Source organism: Anolis carolinensis, chromosome 6 (assembly GCF_035594765.1).
Source record: "Anolis carolinensis isolate JA03-04 chromosome 6, rAnoCar3.1.pri, whole genome shotgun sequence".
NCBI lineage: Eukaryota > Metazoa > Chordata > Lepidosauria > Squamata > Dactyloidae > Anolis > Anolis carolinensis.
Genome location: NC_085846.1, coordinates 19581441 through 19600664, shown reverse-complemented (window position 1 = coordinate 19600664; position 19224 = coordinate 19581441). Strand labels below are relative to the sequence as shown.

Below are 19224 nucleotides of genomic sequence, written 5' to 3'. Positions count from 1 at the left end.
TCCATTTCACAAGGAGATAAGATGGCCATGCTGACTCTTTTTGCAGAAGATACCAGAATTTTTTTGCAGAAGGATATTTTGCTGAGATAGCCACAGTTTCTCTTCTTGTAATAAGATGGTGTTGTACCACACCAAAGCTATCAGCTTTAGAAAAAAATAACTGATCCAATAAACTCCAAGATTTCATGGCATGTGAACTGATACCTAATTATTCTTCATTCGTTTCTCATTTGCCTGAATGAAATTATATGTATGCCTTCCTCTTGCTCTGCTGCCAGATTTCTGTTCATCATCTTGAACAATCTTATCCCCCCTTTCTTAGAACATCCTCTGTCATACTTGAGTTGATGGCATCTCTGTGACAGTTTGCATTAGTTTCCTTGACAGTTCTGATCTTGTCATTAAGCAGAATGAAGTGCTAACCTCAAGCATAGATCCTGAGTGGTGTGGAAAGGCCTTCTGTGGACAGAACTATTATGTTTCAGTCAGTCTATGTGCTTGTGGAGGGGGGGGGGGAGACGCCTGACCTTAAGGCTTAGCAACAATGTCTTCTCTTATGCTGTTAATCAGCACACTGGCTCCAATGAGATGTCAGGTATACACAAGACAATGTAACACGTGGTGTGATGCCATTGATGACTAGTATGTGGGCTGTTTAAAACACATATGGAATATGATATACAGTAACTCTCATAACACAAGAGACAAATCAAAGAACCTGCATAAAGATGCCAAAGGAAAGCTTTTGGTTGAAAGTAGGTGAGAAAACAAGGGGGTAGTGAAGAATACTAAGATAAATGTTGTATAAAGTGACTGTCCTGGCCTCCATTTCCCAGTACCTCTAGATCTATAAGGACTTCAACAGAGATCTCTATAGTGTAGGAAAAAGGCATCAAGAATACGGTATACATGTTGCAGTATAGAGTGAACATACACTTTTCTTAAAATGATAGCTTTTGTTTTGGTACTGTTGTCTTTTCAAAGCACTCAATAGTTTAAATTGTTGACAATCCCCATCACAATCCAAGCAACAGAAGACCACACTGGGGTGCTGTTGGCTAATATTTCCTCTGCTGTGCAGTTCATTTTCTCAATAACCAGAAATGTATCCTGTTTGCAAATGTTCAACTCATCATAAGACCACACAACGTCGTTACCATTTCAGAGAGACTGTACAAAACCTATATCATTTTGTTTGGAATTACTGTGAATTTGAACAGTATAATAAGTTTAACATTTAACCTATCTGCTGAATTTATTCATTTCCTTTTCTGTATATAAGTGGGCTATTTGTATTTAGCTTGTTTAAGAAAGAAACCCATGAAGAATTCCTGCGCAGCAGTACAGTGAGTAAGTAGTGTTTAGCATGCAGATAATTAATTAGACTGTTACAGCAAAGAATTGAAATGGATTCCCATCATTTCAATGCATGGGGCAGAACGGGAGTGACAGCTATAAGCACTGGATTTGGAAAAAGAAAAGAGCATTATTCTACAGAAACAGGTACATGTAAAATATTACCTTGAATTTTTGGAAGTATGGATGTTGCACTGTAACCATTTGCTCCAAATGTTACTCCATAATCTGAAATGGGAGCTGGAAAAGTTACTGTTTCATGCGCAAAATTATCAAAATGTTGTATAAAATTATCTTCAGTCTCTGAGTGTAAAGTCTATATGAAACACAAATGAATTTTATGTTCAGACTTGGTTCCCACTTGCATTATGTATATGTATACAAATGCAAGTTTTTCAAAATCTAAAATAAATCCCAAATCCAAAGTATTTCTGGTTCAAAGAGACCTGCTGCTTAAATGAGATGGAGGAAGATGTCATTCCATCAGCAATATTCAATTCTACATTCAGTTAGCAGACCATGACTAGTCAGATTGTGGGCAATTTACCTCTGTACTGGGATGGGAGCAGAGGGAGATTATCCTTTGAGCTCACCTTGGACTGAGCTCCCCTTTTGAAACTCAGACTGATAATAAAAGGGAGAAAATATTCCATATGCTTGAGAAGCTGTGGTAAACTACTGCTCTGCGGGAAGAGAAAGTGATTTTCCAAATCACATTAGTCTTTGGCCTTCTTTGCTACTGTGTGTGTGCACTGCAGTCTTTGCTTTGCAAAGCAGACAGTATGACGATATCTGGACATTTGGCTAGCATTCCCAGACAGGGGAGGGGATAAAAAGTGCAATGTTAATGTGGCAAAAGAAAAAGAAAGGAACAAGATCATAAAGATAATGGCTTCCTTGGAGTACAGCTGAAAGAAATGCTTTGGGATCAGAGGAGCTGGATACCCTCATCTCATGACAGTGAGTATATACTTTACCTTTATTGAATTCTGGCCTTATTCTAGAATTCATACTACAATGCTGCACTAACCAAAGTCTGGTCTTCATTAGAATGTATATACAGTATTTGTAAACTATACTATTTTTTTAAAGCATCGCTCAGTACTGGTTTTCCTTCTTCACCTCCCCTCACCCCTAAAATGAACTATCCTTCTCTGTCTAGGCTCCCTTTAGGAGTCTGCCCGAATAATTTCAACAGTACCCATCTCTCTGCTTGTCTGTTATGCTATAGAAATCAAGAATTTTGTTTTGTGTACCATGTAATAAGGCCAGCACAAAGACAGTAATAATGCTTTAGGCAGAACCTGTCAGTTACTTTGGATATCTGCTTTTTTTGTTTTGTTCTAGGATTTATGCTTATGAACTGTTTTTGACCAAATGTAATATTCAGCCCAAATGGGGAGAAGCATTAATGGTTATAGAAAACCACTGAATATGTCCTGTGGCCTATAAACTATTCTAGCCTATTGCCTTCAGGTTCAGTAAAGGCAGCCAGAATTGAGGATCCATCAAGTAGGAATTTGTGTAGAATGGTGTGTATCTGTGTCATTCTTTGCTACAGGTTACAATGTCTTGGGGTGGTTCTATCTTCCAACAATGTCTTTTATTCATTAGTGGAAGACTAATGAATGAAAGGAAATGGCTTATTACCATATATAAACATAACCTTTGAGAAACACTGTATATATTTTTGCCCTACACATGGACATGGAACTTCCCTAGTTCAATCCCCAAATCTGAATTCTGTTGCTAAGTGTCAAAAGCTGACCAAATGCCAAATGGTCTCTTCCCAGGCAAAGCCACTTCCCTGAACAAAAATGGATACAGAGATGCTACCAAGGAGGAAATATCCTGACAAAGGTAGGTTGGAGTAGGAACAAAACATTGAATGGATTAATTAACTACTTAGAGAAAGGATGGGTAACTATGGGAAACACTAATTCACTGTACCTCCCTCCTACATAAAACTATGCCGCAGTGCCTTCTAGTGGATGAAATATCCTCTTTAGCATTGCTTCTCTGATCAGATTAGGAACCTCATGTGCCTGTTGTGAAAAGCCTTTGCTAATAAATGCATATTCTCAGCTCTCCACATTTCTGGATTTAACTTTTACACATTTGATTATTTGTATGTTTGATTAATGTGATTTTTCTAGGAATCTCCAAGTTCTCTAATGCAACTTTATAGTCTATGTCTGACAGGAATTAACCATAGAGTTATACAGGAGGACCTAGAGATTCCTAGAGAGATGCTCTCAGGTTTTTAAAAAGTTTTTTAAAATTCTCATTGGAGGGTTGACTGTATCTAGTTATGCCAGATTTTCTCACTTTCTTGCCCTGTTCTGTTTCTGCACCCCAGTACCCCTCCGAAGCATCTCAGTGGATGTGGTGATCCAAGATTTTGTAGCTGATGTTGTGTCTGAGCTTCAGTACAAGAACGAAGACACTGTTCCCCTGGAGGTTGTTTTTGACATGCGTCTGGACAAGGATGTTGCTGTTTATGCCTTTGAAGGCATCATGGATGGGACACAAATTGAGGCTCAGATCATGGAAAAATGGCAGGTGTGGAGACCAAAATGGAGCTGATGGACATGTTGTGGATGCTAATGTTTTAGCCTAATATGACCTTCAAAACTGTATCAGAAATTCTCTGGTATGTTTAGATCTTTTTAAAATACACAACCGCCAAGTCAGCTAATTTGCATGGCTGGAATCAGTTGTGGAGCTCACAAATATTTGCTTAGATATAAAGGCCTATCCAGGTCATTTTGATGAAATTATTAAGAATATATGGCTGGATCTACACTGCCATATAATGTAGTTTCAGAATGCAATATACCTGCATTGAACTGGATTATATGGCAGTGTGAATATAATCCAGTTCAATGCATTTAAATTGTATTCTGAAATTGCATTATCTGGCAGTGTAGATCCAGCCTCAACAGATCGAGTTGGATCAAGGTAACCTGGACTGAAGCCTTTGCTCAGAAATGAAGCTCTCTGAATAAATTTGGGCTGATTGGCAAGCAGCTTCAAGGGAATGTAAGAGATGCATGAGAACACAGGGAGATGGCAGTGGTCCCCATACAAGTCTTCAGCAGTTGTATTCCCACACACAAGTTGTTGGGATATATTCCCTTACACATTTTTATTTTGTGACAAACTAATTTACATTATTTTAGAAACCAGGGGAATATTGAGGTTAAAAGAATAGGAGGAGCCAAGTGCATTCTAGATCTGTTGTATTCACTTTTTTATTACCCAAGATCTCTGCATCTATTTTCTTTCTTTTCTCTGGTCCTCTCCAGGTAGTAGAAAAGGTAAAGGAAAACTGGGGAAAAGATGCTTCCCTCTTTAAATGGGATCCAAAGGACAGAGACATTTTTGGATGCATACTGGGTAGCCTTCCTCCAGGTGGGGAAGCCACACTGAAGTTGTGTTACACCCAGCCTTTGGCTCCAGCATCTGATGGGTCCATCCGATTTGTCCTGCCAGTTGTACCAAATCCCTGCAATGTACCTCAGGGTAAGAAGCTCCATTGTCACATGCCACCTCTTCCTTATTACTTCACCAAACATTCCCCACTAAGGTTCTTTATTCTGTTCCAGCTCTCACTATTTAAGACTTCAATGTTTATATAAGTCCTTTCCCCACAGCATCAGAAACAAATTTTGCTCCTGGAGATCCACATATTCAGCCCTTTTCCTGTATGTTTTTACTATCTTTGCTTGTGAAGCTTCAAAAGATAAAAAATAATTTTGATTGGATCTAATGAATGTATCACTACAATATGGATTATGAAATATGGTTATGGTCCACTTAGTTGCCCCTGCATTTACTGAGGTAGCTACAGCTATCTTATTATTGCTCACTCTCCTGCAGTGTTTTAATGTAATCCAACAAATCAGGCCAGTGTAAGCTTTCTTAGTAATTCCAGCTGAGAGTCTACTTGGAGATTGTCATGTGCTCTCCATTAGTTTTGATTGTATCCCTCTGTGTAGGACCAGAAGATGAAAATCCCATGCAGATCACACCAGAGATTCCTGAGGAGCAACTTCTTAGTCCACTCAGTCTCTCTGCTGCATTGGGCTCTTACTATGCCATTTCCCATGTGAAGTCAAATTACACCCTTGCAGGTTTTCAGTACACAACTGAAGACCGCACCACTGCTCAGGTGAGAACACTGATATGTTTGCATTGAGCATTTCCAGAAATAGTATTTTAAACTTCCTTTTTTTGGAAAGGCACACGTATTTTTGCTGTTGGTAACTATATCTAAACCTTGATTTATCAGTTTTTTTGAAGGTACATCTGCCTACTAGATAAGAAAACTTGAGAAACTTGGGTTAAAGTTCTGAGATCTGGAAGACCTATACACTGCCATCAATATCACAAGAGACTTTGACCTCTATTAGTTATACGAGTATGATGAACAGCAGCTGTTCCTGTTCTTTATTTTATTGTTCAAAGCAAATAAATTGATTTATAAAAATGATGTATTTAAGAGCTATGGTGTATACAAATGAGGCAGCTAAGGTCTGATATCCCTAGTCATGGCTGGTACCCATAGGTAACTATCTCCTAATAAATGGTCTGTTTAAAGATATTCATATTGGCAATAAATTCCATAAGCTAAGTATGCAGTATGTGTAGAAGTGCTTCCTTTTAATTGCTTGGGATTTTCCATTACTTAGTTCCATCAGATGAACTCAGGTTCAAGTAATGAATAGTTATATGAACCAGTGAAAGAAAAGGTAACTTTCCCTACCCACTTGATCTACACCAGTGGTTCTCAACCTGTGGGTTCCCAGGTGTTTTGGTCTACAATTCCCAGAAATCCCAGCCAGTTTACCAGCTGTTAGGATCTCTGAGAGTTGAAGGCCAACATATCTGGGGACCCACAGGTTGAGAACCACTGCTCTACACCATATGTCATTTTATATAACTTTATTACATGCTCCTTTGTTCTTATTATTCTGTTATATACAAACTATACATCTGAAAAATTATAAAGTTTATGTATGTATGCTCCCTTGTTTGCATTTTTCTACATTGAAGCTGTAGAAAAGGTCTTAATATCATGTCAAACCATCAATTCTTGCTTCTCTTTAATGGCACTCAAGGTTTGCTTGGCAGAAGGACATTACTTTGAGAAAGAGGTGGAATTGCTAATATATTACAAAGAAGAATTTTGCAAGCCTGTGGCCCTGGTAGAACTTGGAAAACCTGGGAATGTTCCAGGTGAGCAAAGGCTAAAGATATAAGACTTTTTCGTAAGGAAACCTTGGAAGTTAGAATTGTGGGCATCGTATAGAATATGAATGCCTGCTTCATTTTGGAGTTCAATTGCATGTGGAAATTTCTCCTGATAGCAACTCATTACCTCTTTTGCAATATAGGTTCATTGATGGGAGATCCAGTACTTCTGCTTAGTTTGTATCCCAGGATCTCCACTCCAAAGCCAGGTCTGAACTCTACTGGTGAATTCTTGTTCCTGCTGGATTGCTCCAATGACATGTCTTACAGCACCGAGACGAACCCAGATTCTCAATCTCGTATTCAGAGTGCTAAGGTGCCACTGGGCTGGAGAAAAATGGGATTCGGTGGAAGCAATTCTGAACAAAGAGAGATTATCATGGGCGGGCATTTGGAAAAGGTTGATGGGAGGGAGTTGAAATCATAAACAGCTGAAGATTCAAATGGCATAAAACTAGATTCTCCAGTGCCAACCTGAAAGTTGTCACTGGCCATAGTTATTTCATCATATACAGTACCGATTATTTACAAATGTTCTTTCTAGGAATCTACATGTCCTCCAGCATGACTATTTGAGTTTAGCTTTGCAAAACATTGATTGTGAAATCATACTGAAGGACCTAGAAGTAAAAATAGCATTTTTAAAATTCATGATTTTCCCACTGTTCTCATTACCCAAACAAATGTGGAGGGTCTAATACAGTGGTTCCCAAACTTATTTGGCCTACCGCCCCCTTTCCAGGAAAAGTATTACTCAGCGCCCCCTGGAAAGGGGGTGTGACTTTGAGGGGTGGCCATGGTTCCTGCTAAAGAGGGCGGGACTAAGCCTCTCCCCTAGTCCAAGATGCAGGGCTGGGAGGGGGAGGGGGAGGTGGGCGTGGCCACAAATGAGTGGCCAGGACTGGGATGGGCGGAGTTACGAGCTCTGAGGCAGGGTTGAGCTATCCCTGTCCTGCGGCGCCTGCTAGGACACAGGAGGCGGGGCTAGAGGAGGGGGCGGGGCCTCTTCCCGAGAGCCTGACGGGGCTGAACCTCTATACCCCACCCCCGTGTTCTAACAAGCGCCTCAGGGGAGGTATACAGAGGCTCAGCCCTGTCTCGCGCTCTTGGGAAGAGGCCCCTCCCCCACCCAGCCCCTCCCTTTAGTCCTAAAAGACCTCTTAGGAGAGGCTCAGCCCTGTCTCGGGCTCTTGGAAGTAGGCCCCGCCCCCTTCCCTAGTTCCTCCCTCTGTGTCCTAACAGGCACCTCAGGAGAGGTATAGATAGATTCTCAGGCCTGTCTTGGGCTCTTGGGAATAAGCCATGCCCATTCCTCTAGCTCCGCCCCCTGTGTCCTAACGGGCACCTCAGGTGCTCAGCCCTGTCTCCGGCACTTGGGAAGAGGCCCCTCCCCTCCCCTGGCCCCGCCCCATCTCCTAATAGGTGCCATCACCGCCCCCTGGATCGCTGCAGCGCCCACCAGGGGGCGGTAGCGCCCACTTTGGGAATCACTGGTCTAGTGTAGATTTGTCATGCTTAGGATTATATGCCTTATTACTGAAATAGGGTTATGTTGGGATACCAAGATTATCTGAGACTATTAATTTTTGTCTTAGGAGATGGTGATTTTCTTGTTGAAGAGCCTCCCTCTAGGATCTTACTTCAACATCTATGCATTTGGATGCAACTACTATTCATTCTACCCGTAAGTATTAACAGAATCACATTGCTAATATCTCACAATTTATTGGCTTCTGCAGTGTTTATCAACTTCCAGTTTATGAAAATGGAATGACTTCCTTCCTCTTGTCTTTTACAAATGTATTTTAAGCAGGCTGAAAAAAATACATAAAATATCTGTTCCCTCTCCTCGTTATTAAAATTGATCCAGGATCAGATGGGTTGGAGTGAGGATAGGTTAGCTACACTCAGATACCATAAAAGAAAGTCAGTTAGAAAGGATGAACAATTGGGTTGCAGCACTTGAATTTTCTGGTCCCCCAATAAGAATAGCAGTAGTCCACCGCTCAGCCCCACCAGATTTTTCCTCCACGTCTTCCATTTGTGAGTCATTGAATTCCAACACTGCACAATTAGAATCTCCCGCCCCCGCCCCCAAATACACACTTGCTTTCGGGCTGTAGTAGGTTTTTGATAGGTTTAAAATTAGTCTGTGGACCCACTTAAGTTGACAATTCCTAAACAGAATTAATTAGCTAATTAGACTAATCAATCTAATTGATTTCAGTGAAATTACATTTAACTATTTTAGCCTGATCCAACAACCGGGGGAGGGTGGAGATCTTGTTATTTGGCTTATAGTATTTAGGGAAGAGTTCTTTTATTATTTTTCCCTTGACACATTTGATCACTTGGGCTGGTATGGACCTGGATAGGGAAATTCTACAGCTACAGGGCGGAGTGGTGGGGAATTCAGCTCCTTTGAGTCAAATATTATGTGTTGACTTTGGCAGAAAGAGTGTCAAGTACACACAGTGGACCATGTTGGGCTCTCTCCGGCGCGTGATGGGGCTGAAGGCTAATTTGGGAGATGCAGAAATTTTGCAACCACTGAAGGCAATTTACAGCCAGCCATACATTGAGGGATATGCACGTCAGGTACTGAAATCACTATTGGGTGGAATTCACTGGGTGTGTAATGCCAAACTTATTGTATCTCCAATGTTTTTTCTTCTTCCTTTGAAAGAAATCAGAAACTTTTCCTTGCACTGTAGCATGTTTTCTATGCTAAAAAGGTAAAGGTAAAGGTTTCCCCTGACGTTAAGTCCAGCCGTGACCGACTCTGGGGGTTGGTGCTCATCTCCATTTCTAGGCTGAAGAGCCGGCATTTTCCATTGACATCCCCAAGGTCATGTGGCCGGCATGACTGCATGGAGCGCCGTTACCTTTCCACTGGAGCTGTACCTATTGATCTACTCACATTGGCGTGTTTTCGAACTGCTAGGTTGGCAGATCATTTTTAATAAAGCCTTATATGCTTTTTTGTAATGTGATCAGATGTAAAAAGGCAGTAGAGATGACTGATCTGTGGTTTGTGCCGTTTTGGTACAAACCACAGCTGCCTTTAAAAAAACCTTGGTTATCACATGTGATGGGTACAAGATGAATGGAGCCTAAACAAATGCCAGAAATACAAGAAGGGATGCAGCTAGTCCCATGGGACAACATCTTTGTGGTCATGGCATATACTGCAAACATTACTTAGGTGATCCCTTGTAGGCCGAGGATGATGGTCCTCCGTTTCTGTTGTCTTGGGGGTGTGTCCGTAGGTGGTGAAGAGGCCTATTCTTGATCCGCATGTTCTCCCGCAGTGAGGACATCGGTTTCCAGGTGGAAGGTGGTCCCAGTCAGGGTTGGCTTGGCGGGCCTTCTTCCTCTTGGCACGTTTCTCCCTTAAGCCCTCCATTTGTGCCTCTTCAAACTCTGCAGCACTGCTGGTCACAGCTGACCTCCAATTAGAGCGCTCAAGGGCCAGGGCTTCCCAGTTCTCAGTGTCTATGACACAGTTTTTAAGGTTGGCTTTAAGCCCATCTTTAAATCTCTTTTCCTGTCCACCAACATTCTGTTTTCCATTCTTGAGTTCAGAGTAGAGTAACTGCTTTGGGAGACGGTGATCGGGCATTCAGACAACGTGGCCAGTCCAGTGGAGTTGATGGCGTAGGAACATCACTTCAATGCTGGTGGTCTTTGCTTCTTCCAGCATGCTGGCATTTGTCCGCCTGTCTTCCCAAGAGATTTGCAGGATTTTTCTGAGCCAGAGCTGATGGAAAAAAACAAAACAACTGCAAACATAAATCCAAACTGACTGAATCTGTAAATCACAATGATCAACAAAGATATGTCCTGATCCACTTTAGCATATGTGTAATAATAGTTTTGTCATTTATGCCATTCGATGCAAGTGTAGAAATCTATATATGAGGAGAACTCGATACCCCTAAAACAGATAGGGGCAGCTTCTTTATTCACTTTTAACCTCGCTCTTTCCCTTCAGCTCTTTTTATTCACACATAGAGAGACATCTGACATGAACGAGGTCATTGCTGAAGTTGAAACTCACAGCAGCTCCCACAGGTCAGAACTGAATATCAGCTGGTGCATGCCAATTGCTTTCTAGTTTAGTGAAAGGATGGAGGAACAGTATATTCAGATATTGGTTGGCCACAGGTGGAGCTTTGAGAAGGCAGGAAGATGAAGTAGTTCTTTGGCCAAACTTGAGGTGTTAAAACCTAGTGATCGCTTTCTTAAGAAACATGGAAGGACAGACTGCAGTGATAAGAGTAAAAATACTAGCAAGCTTTGATGGAAGATGCTGCTTACAATACCTCAAGCAGGTCTTTGATCTGTTCTTTTTGTTCCCTCCCCTACAGGTGCTTCACCTTTGGAATTGGTGAATGGCCTGCCACTCATACACTAAATAGTATGGCTGAAGCAGGCCATGGCTGTGCTGAGTTCATCAAGGACACCGAGAAAATGCCATCCAAAGTGAGAAACATCCAGACAGTTGGTTTTCTCTTCATGGTACACTAAACCTCCCCAGCACAATAGGAAGAGCTAGAGGTCTATGGGAGGTGTCCCTCTGTTTATTTTGTTGAAAGTTTAGCGTATAAAGTATAACTGGAGTATGGTCCCTCATAATACACCTGTTACTTTTAAAACAGTTGTGTGTGTGTGTGTGTGTGTGTGTGTGCACTTTGTCCCAGGGTGAATATAATTTGTGCTTTCTGTAAGAACACATATCCTTGTAAGGTGGAAGAAACTGTAATTTCCACCATTAGTTTTCCATTAAAGAAGCAGTGATGGCAACCATAAAGTGTAGAGCATTATTTTTTATCATAAAACAATAAAGGAACGGAAAGGGGGAAAGCTGAAGAAGAGGGTAGAGCATGCTTGATTTCTTCTTGAAACTACAGTAGAGTTTCACTTATCCAACACTCACTTATCCAACGTTCTGGATTATCCAACGCATTTTTGTAGTCAATGTTTTCAATACATCGTGATATTTTGGTGTTGAATTCGTAAATACAGTAATTATTACATAGCATTAATGTGTAATGAACTACTTTTTCTATCAAATTTGTTGTATAACATGATGTTTTGGTGCTTAATTTGTAAAATCATAACCTATTTTGATGTTTAATAGGCTTTTCCTTAATCCCTCCTTATTATCCAACATATTCGCTTATCCAACATTCTGCCGGCCCGTTTATGTTGGATAAGTGAGATTCTACTGTACTTGTTTTTTTCTCTTCTTGAATGACATGTGAAGGTGAGAATCCTAGCTTTACTCTGGGATCTTTCTTGTTCCTCAGGCACTGCAGTCTATGAAGAAAGCCCTGGATCCAGTAATGATGGACATCTCTCTTCAATGGGATTTGCCTCCTGGGCTTGAGGCCTGGCTTGTACAGCCAATCCCTCAGGTCATTTACACAGGGGAGTGCTCTCTTATTTGTGCTCAAATCTGTGGGCAACAGCAGGCAAGTAACACAAAGTAATACCCTAGTTTAAAGGTGTGGAATATAGTGTAGTGGGAAAGAATTGAAGAATGAATGTAAAATAAACTATGCTAGTTAAGAGATTGCATGCACCCTAACTGGTAAGAGTCAGGTCCCAGGTAATTCTCTGCTCTCCCACATTTTCAGCTGCTTTCAAAATATTCCCATTTCTCTCTTCCTTTTATGAACCAAAGGATTCAAAAGGAGCCTCTTCTTTTCTCTCTCTCCAACTGTCATGGATATCTTTCCCCTATCTCATATCTGCAACTTTATTTACAGCTAAAACCTCAGAGATGAGAGAAAGCTTATTTATCTCAAAGCAATTGGCAATTGGAGTGACTAGTGAGTTTGACTTTTGTTGTTGGTTTTATAATCTGAACCACTAAGCTTTATTTCTGGCATTGCCAAAGGATTGGCTGGTGCCTGCTGGTAAAGCAGTTTGGTTTTTCGAAACAACTAATGGAACTAATGACCAAGGTCAGTAGCAAGCTAGCAATGTAGCATTTGAATTAAAATAATCATGAAAGATTCCACAATCACTATGTCTGTACAAGCCAAATAAAACATTTTCACCTTGTACATTCTGCAAGCAGTCCAGATGAAATATGGGCAGGGGAAATGCTGATTCCAGACTTTAATTTGCCACAATATGAACTGCATATTTTTCTAAAGCAATCCCCATGGTTTCGACATGTGGACAGATGGACTGGGCTGGGTCCGGGGTAATCCAGTGTTCAAACATCGAAATGACCCACTGCTGTTTCATTGACCAGAAGCAGCTCTCTGGCAGTGCCTTGCTGAGGAAGTCAGTTCTGGTGATAACATGATGAGGCTCCCTGTTGTTACCTCACCAGAAGCAATTTTGCCAGAGAGGTTTTGCCGGGGAGCTACTTCTAGCTGATGAAACAGTGACAACAGTGGCTCTAATACATGATGCACTATCCTCTTGGCCTATGGTATGGACTTCTTGTTTGTATGGTTTCCCCATGGTGCATCTGGGGCAGCCATGGAGCAGGCTACCTCAGATTATTTTATCCTGGTGTAAATGCAGCCCATCCTTAGCTCTATACTTACTATCATTGCTTGCTCATGCAGAAAGCAGTGTGTTCCACATAACTAATTTTGCATGGTTCTTGTTCATATGGAGAACCTTAATGAAAGCAGAAACTCGTATCCTTCAAATATGTCACTTCCCATGTGAAAAAAGGATGGCAGAAGGGGATGGAGGTTTCATGTTTATGTTCATGAAACAATGATGTGTATTGCCTGAAATCAGGACTCTAGTCTTTGTGTTTAGATATCCTAATCTTTATTGCTGGCTTCTTCCATCTTTTCTTTGACCTGATAGGATGTCAACCTTTCCGAGGGGTCTGTCGTGGTCCAGCACAGCATGCAGGGGTGGACTTTCACAGAGAGGATAACTTTCTCACTCCAGGTGCAAGATAATGAAAGGTCAGAACCTTTTCCTTTCCCACATTTCCATCTCATATACATTATTGCTGGGAGTCAAGACCACAGTGCCAAGCACCCAGATTGTACTTCTACATGCACCTATTTTATAATAAAACCCATTGGCCTCTATTTCTGAGAAGACATACATAGGACAGCTCTGTTATTGTCCTGATATTGGGTAATAAACCCAGCTGGCACACAATGCAGAGAAGCAAAGAGCCATCAAGCATGTGTAGAGGACGTTCTCTTCAGAAAGAAGAAGGTGCCCTTCAGTTTCTGCAATGGAAGGAACAGCGAGTGAGATGGGTTAGGAAGAGTGACATATGGAGGGGGTTACGATGAGCAGGGAAACATCCAAGTCACATTGAGTGAAGGGAGTTAAAGCAAAAATTTTAATGTGTCTGACAGTATGGATAATTTCTACCACAAGTTGACATTGAGTCAACTTTGTTGATCACAGAAAGTTGACCATAGAATTTAGAGATTCCTACAGAAGTGTTCTTTCAGATTGAAAAATTCCCACATTTTCTTGTATTTTCATTACGGTCCTGTACTCCTATCCCCAGTGTACCCGGGGGGGGGGGGGGGGGGAGAGAGAGAGAGAGAGAGAGAGAGACAGCAGGAATATTGTAGCACAAGGGATTTCATCCCCATCATGGGGATCATCAGACTACTTAAGTTAGAATAAAAAATCTATTTCATTGTAATTTCCTATTGTCTTGTGTCCCTAAGACCAGTGGATGTGAATGGCTGACTGTAATCTTGTATCTGAAATTGGCATACTGACAATTGGACAGCCTAAGAAGACCTCCATCTGAAACTGTCCATAGTTTCTTGGTAAGACCTTGATTGAGATGGGGAAGCGTTCCTGTCATTGCACAATGAGCCATGTTTACTTTCTGAAGACCCCAAAATGAACCATAGTACATATACTAGTAATATTCATACTCTAGAATGAATTGCTATTCATTCTAGAGTACGAATATTACTAGTATATGTACTTATTTCATGGAGAAATGAAATTATTTATTTTGACACTTATTCAACAACCCTCTTTCCTCCAAAATGTTCTTGTGATTTTACTATGCTCTATTTCATATCCACCTGCCTCCCTCTTCTCCTGTTGTTTATCTCTACAGGTTTCCTCTTCACCGCCTGGCAGCTCGGGCCTTTTTGCAAGAATTGAAAGGAACACGTTCAGTGGAAGAGATGCAGCTGGCTGTAGAGACAAGCCTGAGCTCTGGAGTGGCGTGCTCTCAGACGGCTTACATTGTGGTGAACACAGAACCTGGAAAACTGTCCCAAATCCACATTTACTTCCAAAATCTCTTTGGTTTTTGGGGGCCTTATGATTTGCGTGCATATGATGACATAATAGAGCTAATAGAATATAAAACAAGTTACGTATATTACAGTTGACAACAGCTGCTTGTATTAATAGGATGGAAGAATGCAGTTAGTGTGCATATATATTGTTTTTTGTGTGCTCCCATAATATAGCATACATTCCAACTGATCTAATTTGCTAGGGATAAACTTGGTCAATCCTCTATCATCCCATTTTAAAAAATGCTTTAAAAATGTCCCAGTTTCTCTATCCTGCTCCGACTTTCCCCTTTGCCTCCATTGGTGCAAAAAGCAAACTGCTGCAGCCTCTCCTAGGTTGTATTTTCTTCCTCATTAATAACTTTTGCCATCTTAACCACTGCATGGTCACATGTGTCCCAGTTTAATCTGTAAAATGTTGGAAATGAAGATATACATTAAGGTTCCCATATCAGTGGGGAATTTGTTCCTGGCGGGACCATGTTTACATGAAATCATAAATATGACCTGTTGGATCTCAACCACCTCCTGCACAAAGTTGTAATTTTCATCAAGGACTTAAAGAGGCAGATAAGTTAGCTTGTCAGGGAAAAGCATTCTCCACATTATCCTCTTTCTTTGCCTGTCTTCCGATCTCTCCTCCTAACACCTTGTTGGTTAGACTCATACTTCTCAGAGACATGCTTTTTTTTTTTTAGAACATGGCAAGCCCCTGAGTCCTCCATTATGTTCTTCTTTTGTTCTTCTCCTGTGGACATGGAGAGAAAATATGTCAATTGTGAGTGAGTTAGGTGGATACCTACCTAGGCCCTGTGTTGCCTTTCCTGTCTAGATATGTAGTTCTTTGAATAAAGCCTTTTATGACTTTCAGCTCTTGAATGGCTTCAGCTAACTTACAGTATATACTTGAGTATAAGCCGACCCGAATATAAGCAAAAGCACCCAATTTTACCACAAAAAACTGGGGAAATGTACTTGAGTATAAGATGAGGGTGGAAAATACACCAGCTACTGGTAAATTTCAAAAATTAATTGAGGCATCCGTATGTGAAAAGTTTTTGAATATTTACATAAAACTGTACTTTAAAATAATACGACTTTAATAAGATAAAACTGTCCAACTCTGATTACCTATCTACTTGTGTATAAGCCAGCCCGAATATAAGCCGACCAGAACCCTAACTCAAATATAAGCCCAGGGGGGCTTTTTGAGTTCTAAAAAAGGGCTGAAAAACTCAGCTTATACTCAAGTATATAGGTACTCTACTGGCACTAGGAGCTTCTGATCTGATGAACTGCTGCTAAATGCTGTTGTTGCTGCTTTACCACTTTTTGAATGCCTTTTCCTTTTTGGAAATTACCCCATGGGAGGCATGATGTCTCTGTTTTGACATATTCTTCTTCTTTGGCTTTTTACCAAATGAGAGATAAGTGTATGTAAAACATCTCTCTAAGTGGGAGGGAGAGCGGTGGAACATTATCCAGCATTTTTGGATCAACCAAGAAACTGTTATTCTTTTTAGCCTATGAAAAGCTCTTGATATTGTATGTGCTGCCTTTAAACTGGTTTTATTTGGTAGTCTGGCAAATACCATTCAATACTAGGAGCTTGAGGATGGCAGGTTTTCTTTGAGGAATATAATCTTTGGGAATGTAGAATTTTTTTTTCATTCATGCTAGTTTAAGAGACATGTCTTTGTTGCTTTGGGCCAAATGGAAACATTTCCAATCATAACTGTGCTCTGTTTCTCTTTTTAGAAGTAGAGTCTACTGGTGTGATCTTTTCTACAAATTCCTGTCAATGGCATCACCATCGTTCTCTATGTAGGAATACCTGCATATTCAAGAAAATTCACGAAATATCTGAATTTTTGAGGAAGGCTTATTATTCAGCAGTCATTGTCCTTGCCAGCAGTGACTTAAGTTGGAAAAGTTATTCTTCCACTGAAGACTTTCTTCATGCTTATAGTGTGATCTTTGATCAGCCTGATCCTCCAAGTAAGTCTATGTGTACTAGAAATGGATTTTTTGTTGTCACAGTTATCAATTTCCAGGTTGGAAAGTGTGTTTTCTGATAATCAGGGTAGTATAATAGAGCAAAAAGAGTTTAGCAGTTTTCTTCTGATATTTGCATATACTGAAGTGTTGTGGAGGAATTTTGATATACCTTTGATATACCCTTACAGCAAAAGAATCTCTTGTCTTACGGCTGATCTGCTTGCAGAATGCTGATGGATCGTGGCCCCTGGAAGCCTGTCTGCTCAATATTCTAGGCCTAGATGAAGAGACTTTTGAGAAAATGCCTAACCAGGTAAAACATCTGGAAAAACCCCTGTAGGACTAGCATTTTAGGTCTTCATAGGAAAAATGCCAATGCCCATCTAGATACAAGGTGCCTGCTTTGGGCTAGTACTGGACAGGACATGAATCAGCAGTGGAGTGTGGTGAAGGCTTTTGTTTGGAGGTTGGATAACCATATATTGTATTGTATGATATTACATGGCAGAGGATTGAACTGGATGACCCTTGTGGCTTCTTCCAGCACTACGATTCTATGAGCATTGCTTCAGATGATATTTTCCTCCTCCCCTCTGCATTAACCCAGGTGGCACCAATGGCATGGGCAACAGTTCTTGTTATCCTTTGGCTTCATATCCATGCTGCAGAAGAGAGTGACACTTCACAGCTCTTGCAAGCAAAAGCTTTGGGCTGGCTCCATGAGAATGCAGGTGAGAGAATGTGAGGCACAACAAAGGAACATAGCAGATTATGGTGATGCTAATGACAGTGAAGAGAGGGGAAAAGTTGTGCACCAAAACAGTAGAAAGGTGTGACTGCTGTTCAGAAATATTGGGGTTTGTACATAGTCTAACTCACTGCTTTTTCACTACAGGGCTCCAGTTGGCAGTGTGTGTGCAAGCTGGCAACACTTTCCTTGGGTGTGACATCAATCTTGACGTTTTTGGGCTCTGAGCTTCTCCCTCCTCTTTGTGCTCATGACTGACCTTTATTGCTCTTCAACTTAATTTGGTCTGTCTTTTTCTCAGATAACTAAAGTACTATCTAGAATTGCTGTTATCTTCCTCAACATGCTTGCTCCCCTTCTGTTGCCTTCCCTCTGTAAATCAGCACTTATATATGTTTCATTTAGGCTGATGTTGATTTTCAGGCAAAGTGCAAGGCAATAAATGAAAAAGAGAAGCCTATACTCTGAGTGTCTTGTCTGTATGGTCCCCTGGACCACTTAATAGCTTTTAAAGGGGCGCTAATAATATTTCATGTAATCTTAGAACTTATTTTTCTGTGTCCTCCAAAAATCTCTTGGGATTTGACTGCCAAGAGATTTGCTGAGAAACATCCTGATAATTACAGAGGAGGAAAGCATGTCAGTGTGGGCTCAGACTGCTGTAGTAAAAAAAAAAAATCATTTCTACCAGTGTTTGTACCACATCTCAAAACAGTACTTTCTTGGAGCAGGACAAAGAAAACACTAAATGATATAGTATAAACATGTTTTCTCTCCTTGGAGCCAACGATCTGTCTGCAAATCTCACTCTTAGCTCAGAGTTTTAGTATGTTTAGTCAGTAGGCAGCCGTTCATCTCACACTTTCCTTTCTCTATGCCCTAGTGGCTTCAAACTTATCACGATAAACAGTTATATATGTGTAATGAAGTATGAGTTTTGTATTCATGTTTGTTGTGTTTAACTATGTGCTTGTGGTTTGGTTAGGTAGGTGTGAGACGTCGGCAGCCATTTAGTGGCTCTCCTCTGAGGCAGTTGCCATGGAGATGTGGGTGGAGCCACCTGCCGAGGGAAGGAGAAGTGAGGAGGTTTTTAAAAGTGAAGCCTCAGTCCGTGCTTTGATGAGGCACAGGGAAGATTGATTCCAGGTTGATAGGATCAAGGAGACTCAATTGTTCATTTTGAGTCAGTTTTAAATAAGTTTGGTGACTTATTTAATGTAGTCTGTGTCCTGGAAAGGCACAGAGAATCTGTGATAGTATATCACGAGGGTGACTGTGGTTTGAAGTCACTGGATAGTCCAAGTTTCAGACTTTGGGAACCAATCCCAGCTGGACTCAAAGAGATCCTTTGAAGTAACAGTTTAAAAGGAGCAGAGGAAGAAGTTTTAACTACTTTAAGTAAAAGAAGTGATATTTTAGAGAGTTTGATTCATCTCATTCTAGTATTGTAACTGTTAATGAGAATACCTCTTAAGTGAAACATCTTTTGTAACCACCAAGCTTGTGCCTGAATAAACTTGATATTGTTCTTTTTACATCAAAGCCTCTGTTGTCTATAGACTCCCTCAGCACAATTGCACTACCATTTTAACA

General features: G+C 40.8%; 1 protein-coding gene across 7 annotated transcripts; it reads left to right on the top strand.

The window, feature by feature from the left end:
* The first annotated feature begins 1144 nt into the window (after nucleotides 1–1144).
* On the top strand, nucleotides 1145–19166 carry LOC100567089 (von Willebrand factor A domain-containing protein 5A). 7 transcript variants are annotated; one of them, XM_016995848.2, is made up of 18 exons: nucleotides 1145–1503; nucleotides 3150–3216; nucleotides 3716–3918; nucleotides 4665–4881; nucleotides 5358–5530; nucleotides 6480–6597; nucleotides 6756–6928; nucleotides 8208–8296; nucleotides 9066–9210; nucleotides 10607–10686; nucleotides 10983–11115; nucleotides 11925–12089; nucleotides 13456–13559; nucleotides 14699–14958; nucleotides 16644–16883; nucleotides 17072–17196; nucleotides 17491–17614; nucleotides 17779–19166. In XM_016995848.2, the coding sequence occupies exons 2-18, from the start codon at nucleotides 3174–3176 to the stop codon at nucleotides 17856–17858; spliced, it is 2472 nt and encodes an 823-aa protein (XP_016851337.1). In that variant the 5' UTR covers nucleotides 1145–1503; nucleotides 3150–3173; the 3' UTR covers nucleotides 17859–19166. The 7 variants fall into 7 exon arrangements, 5 of the variants coding, with proteins under 5 accessions (XP_016851337.1, XP_008114726.1, XP_008114725.1 ...); XM_008116518.3 differs by lacking the exon at nucleotides 1145–1503 and adding an exon at nucleotides 1883–2316 and having other exon boundaries at nucleotides 10983–11097; XM_008116517.3 differs by lacking the exon at nucleotides 1145–1503 and adding an exon at nucleotides 1883–2316.
* The last annotated feature ends 58 nt before the right edge of the window (nucleotides 19167–19224 follow it).

Excerpts from the sequence above, each read along its gene's own strand:
- LOC100567089 (XM_016995848.2), top strand. The coding sequence starts at position 3,174 with ATGGATACAGAGATGCTACCAAGGAGGAAATATCCTGACAAAG. Across the intron at positions 8,297-9,065 it reads AACTACTATTCATTCTACCC|AAAGAGTGTCAAGTACACAC; the intron begins GTAAGTATTAAC and ends TGACTTTGGCAG. Across the intron at positions 17,197-17,490 it reads TTGAGAAAATGCCTAACCAG|GTGGCACCAATGGCATGGGC; the intron begins GTAAAACATCTG and ends GCATTAACCCAG.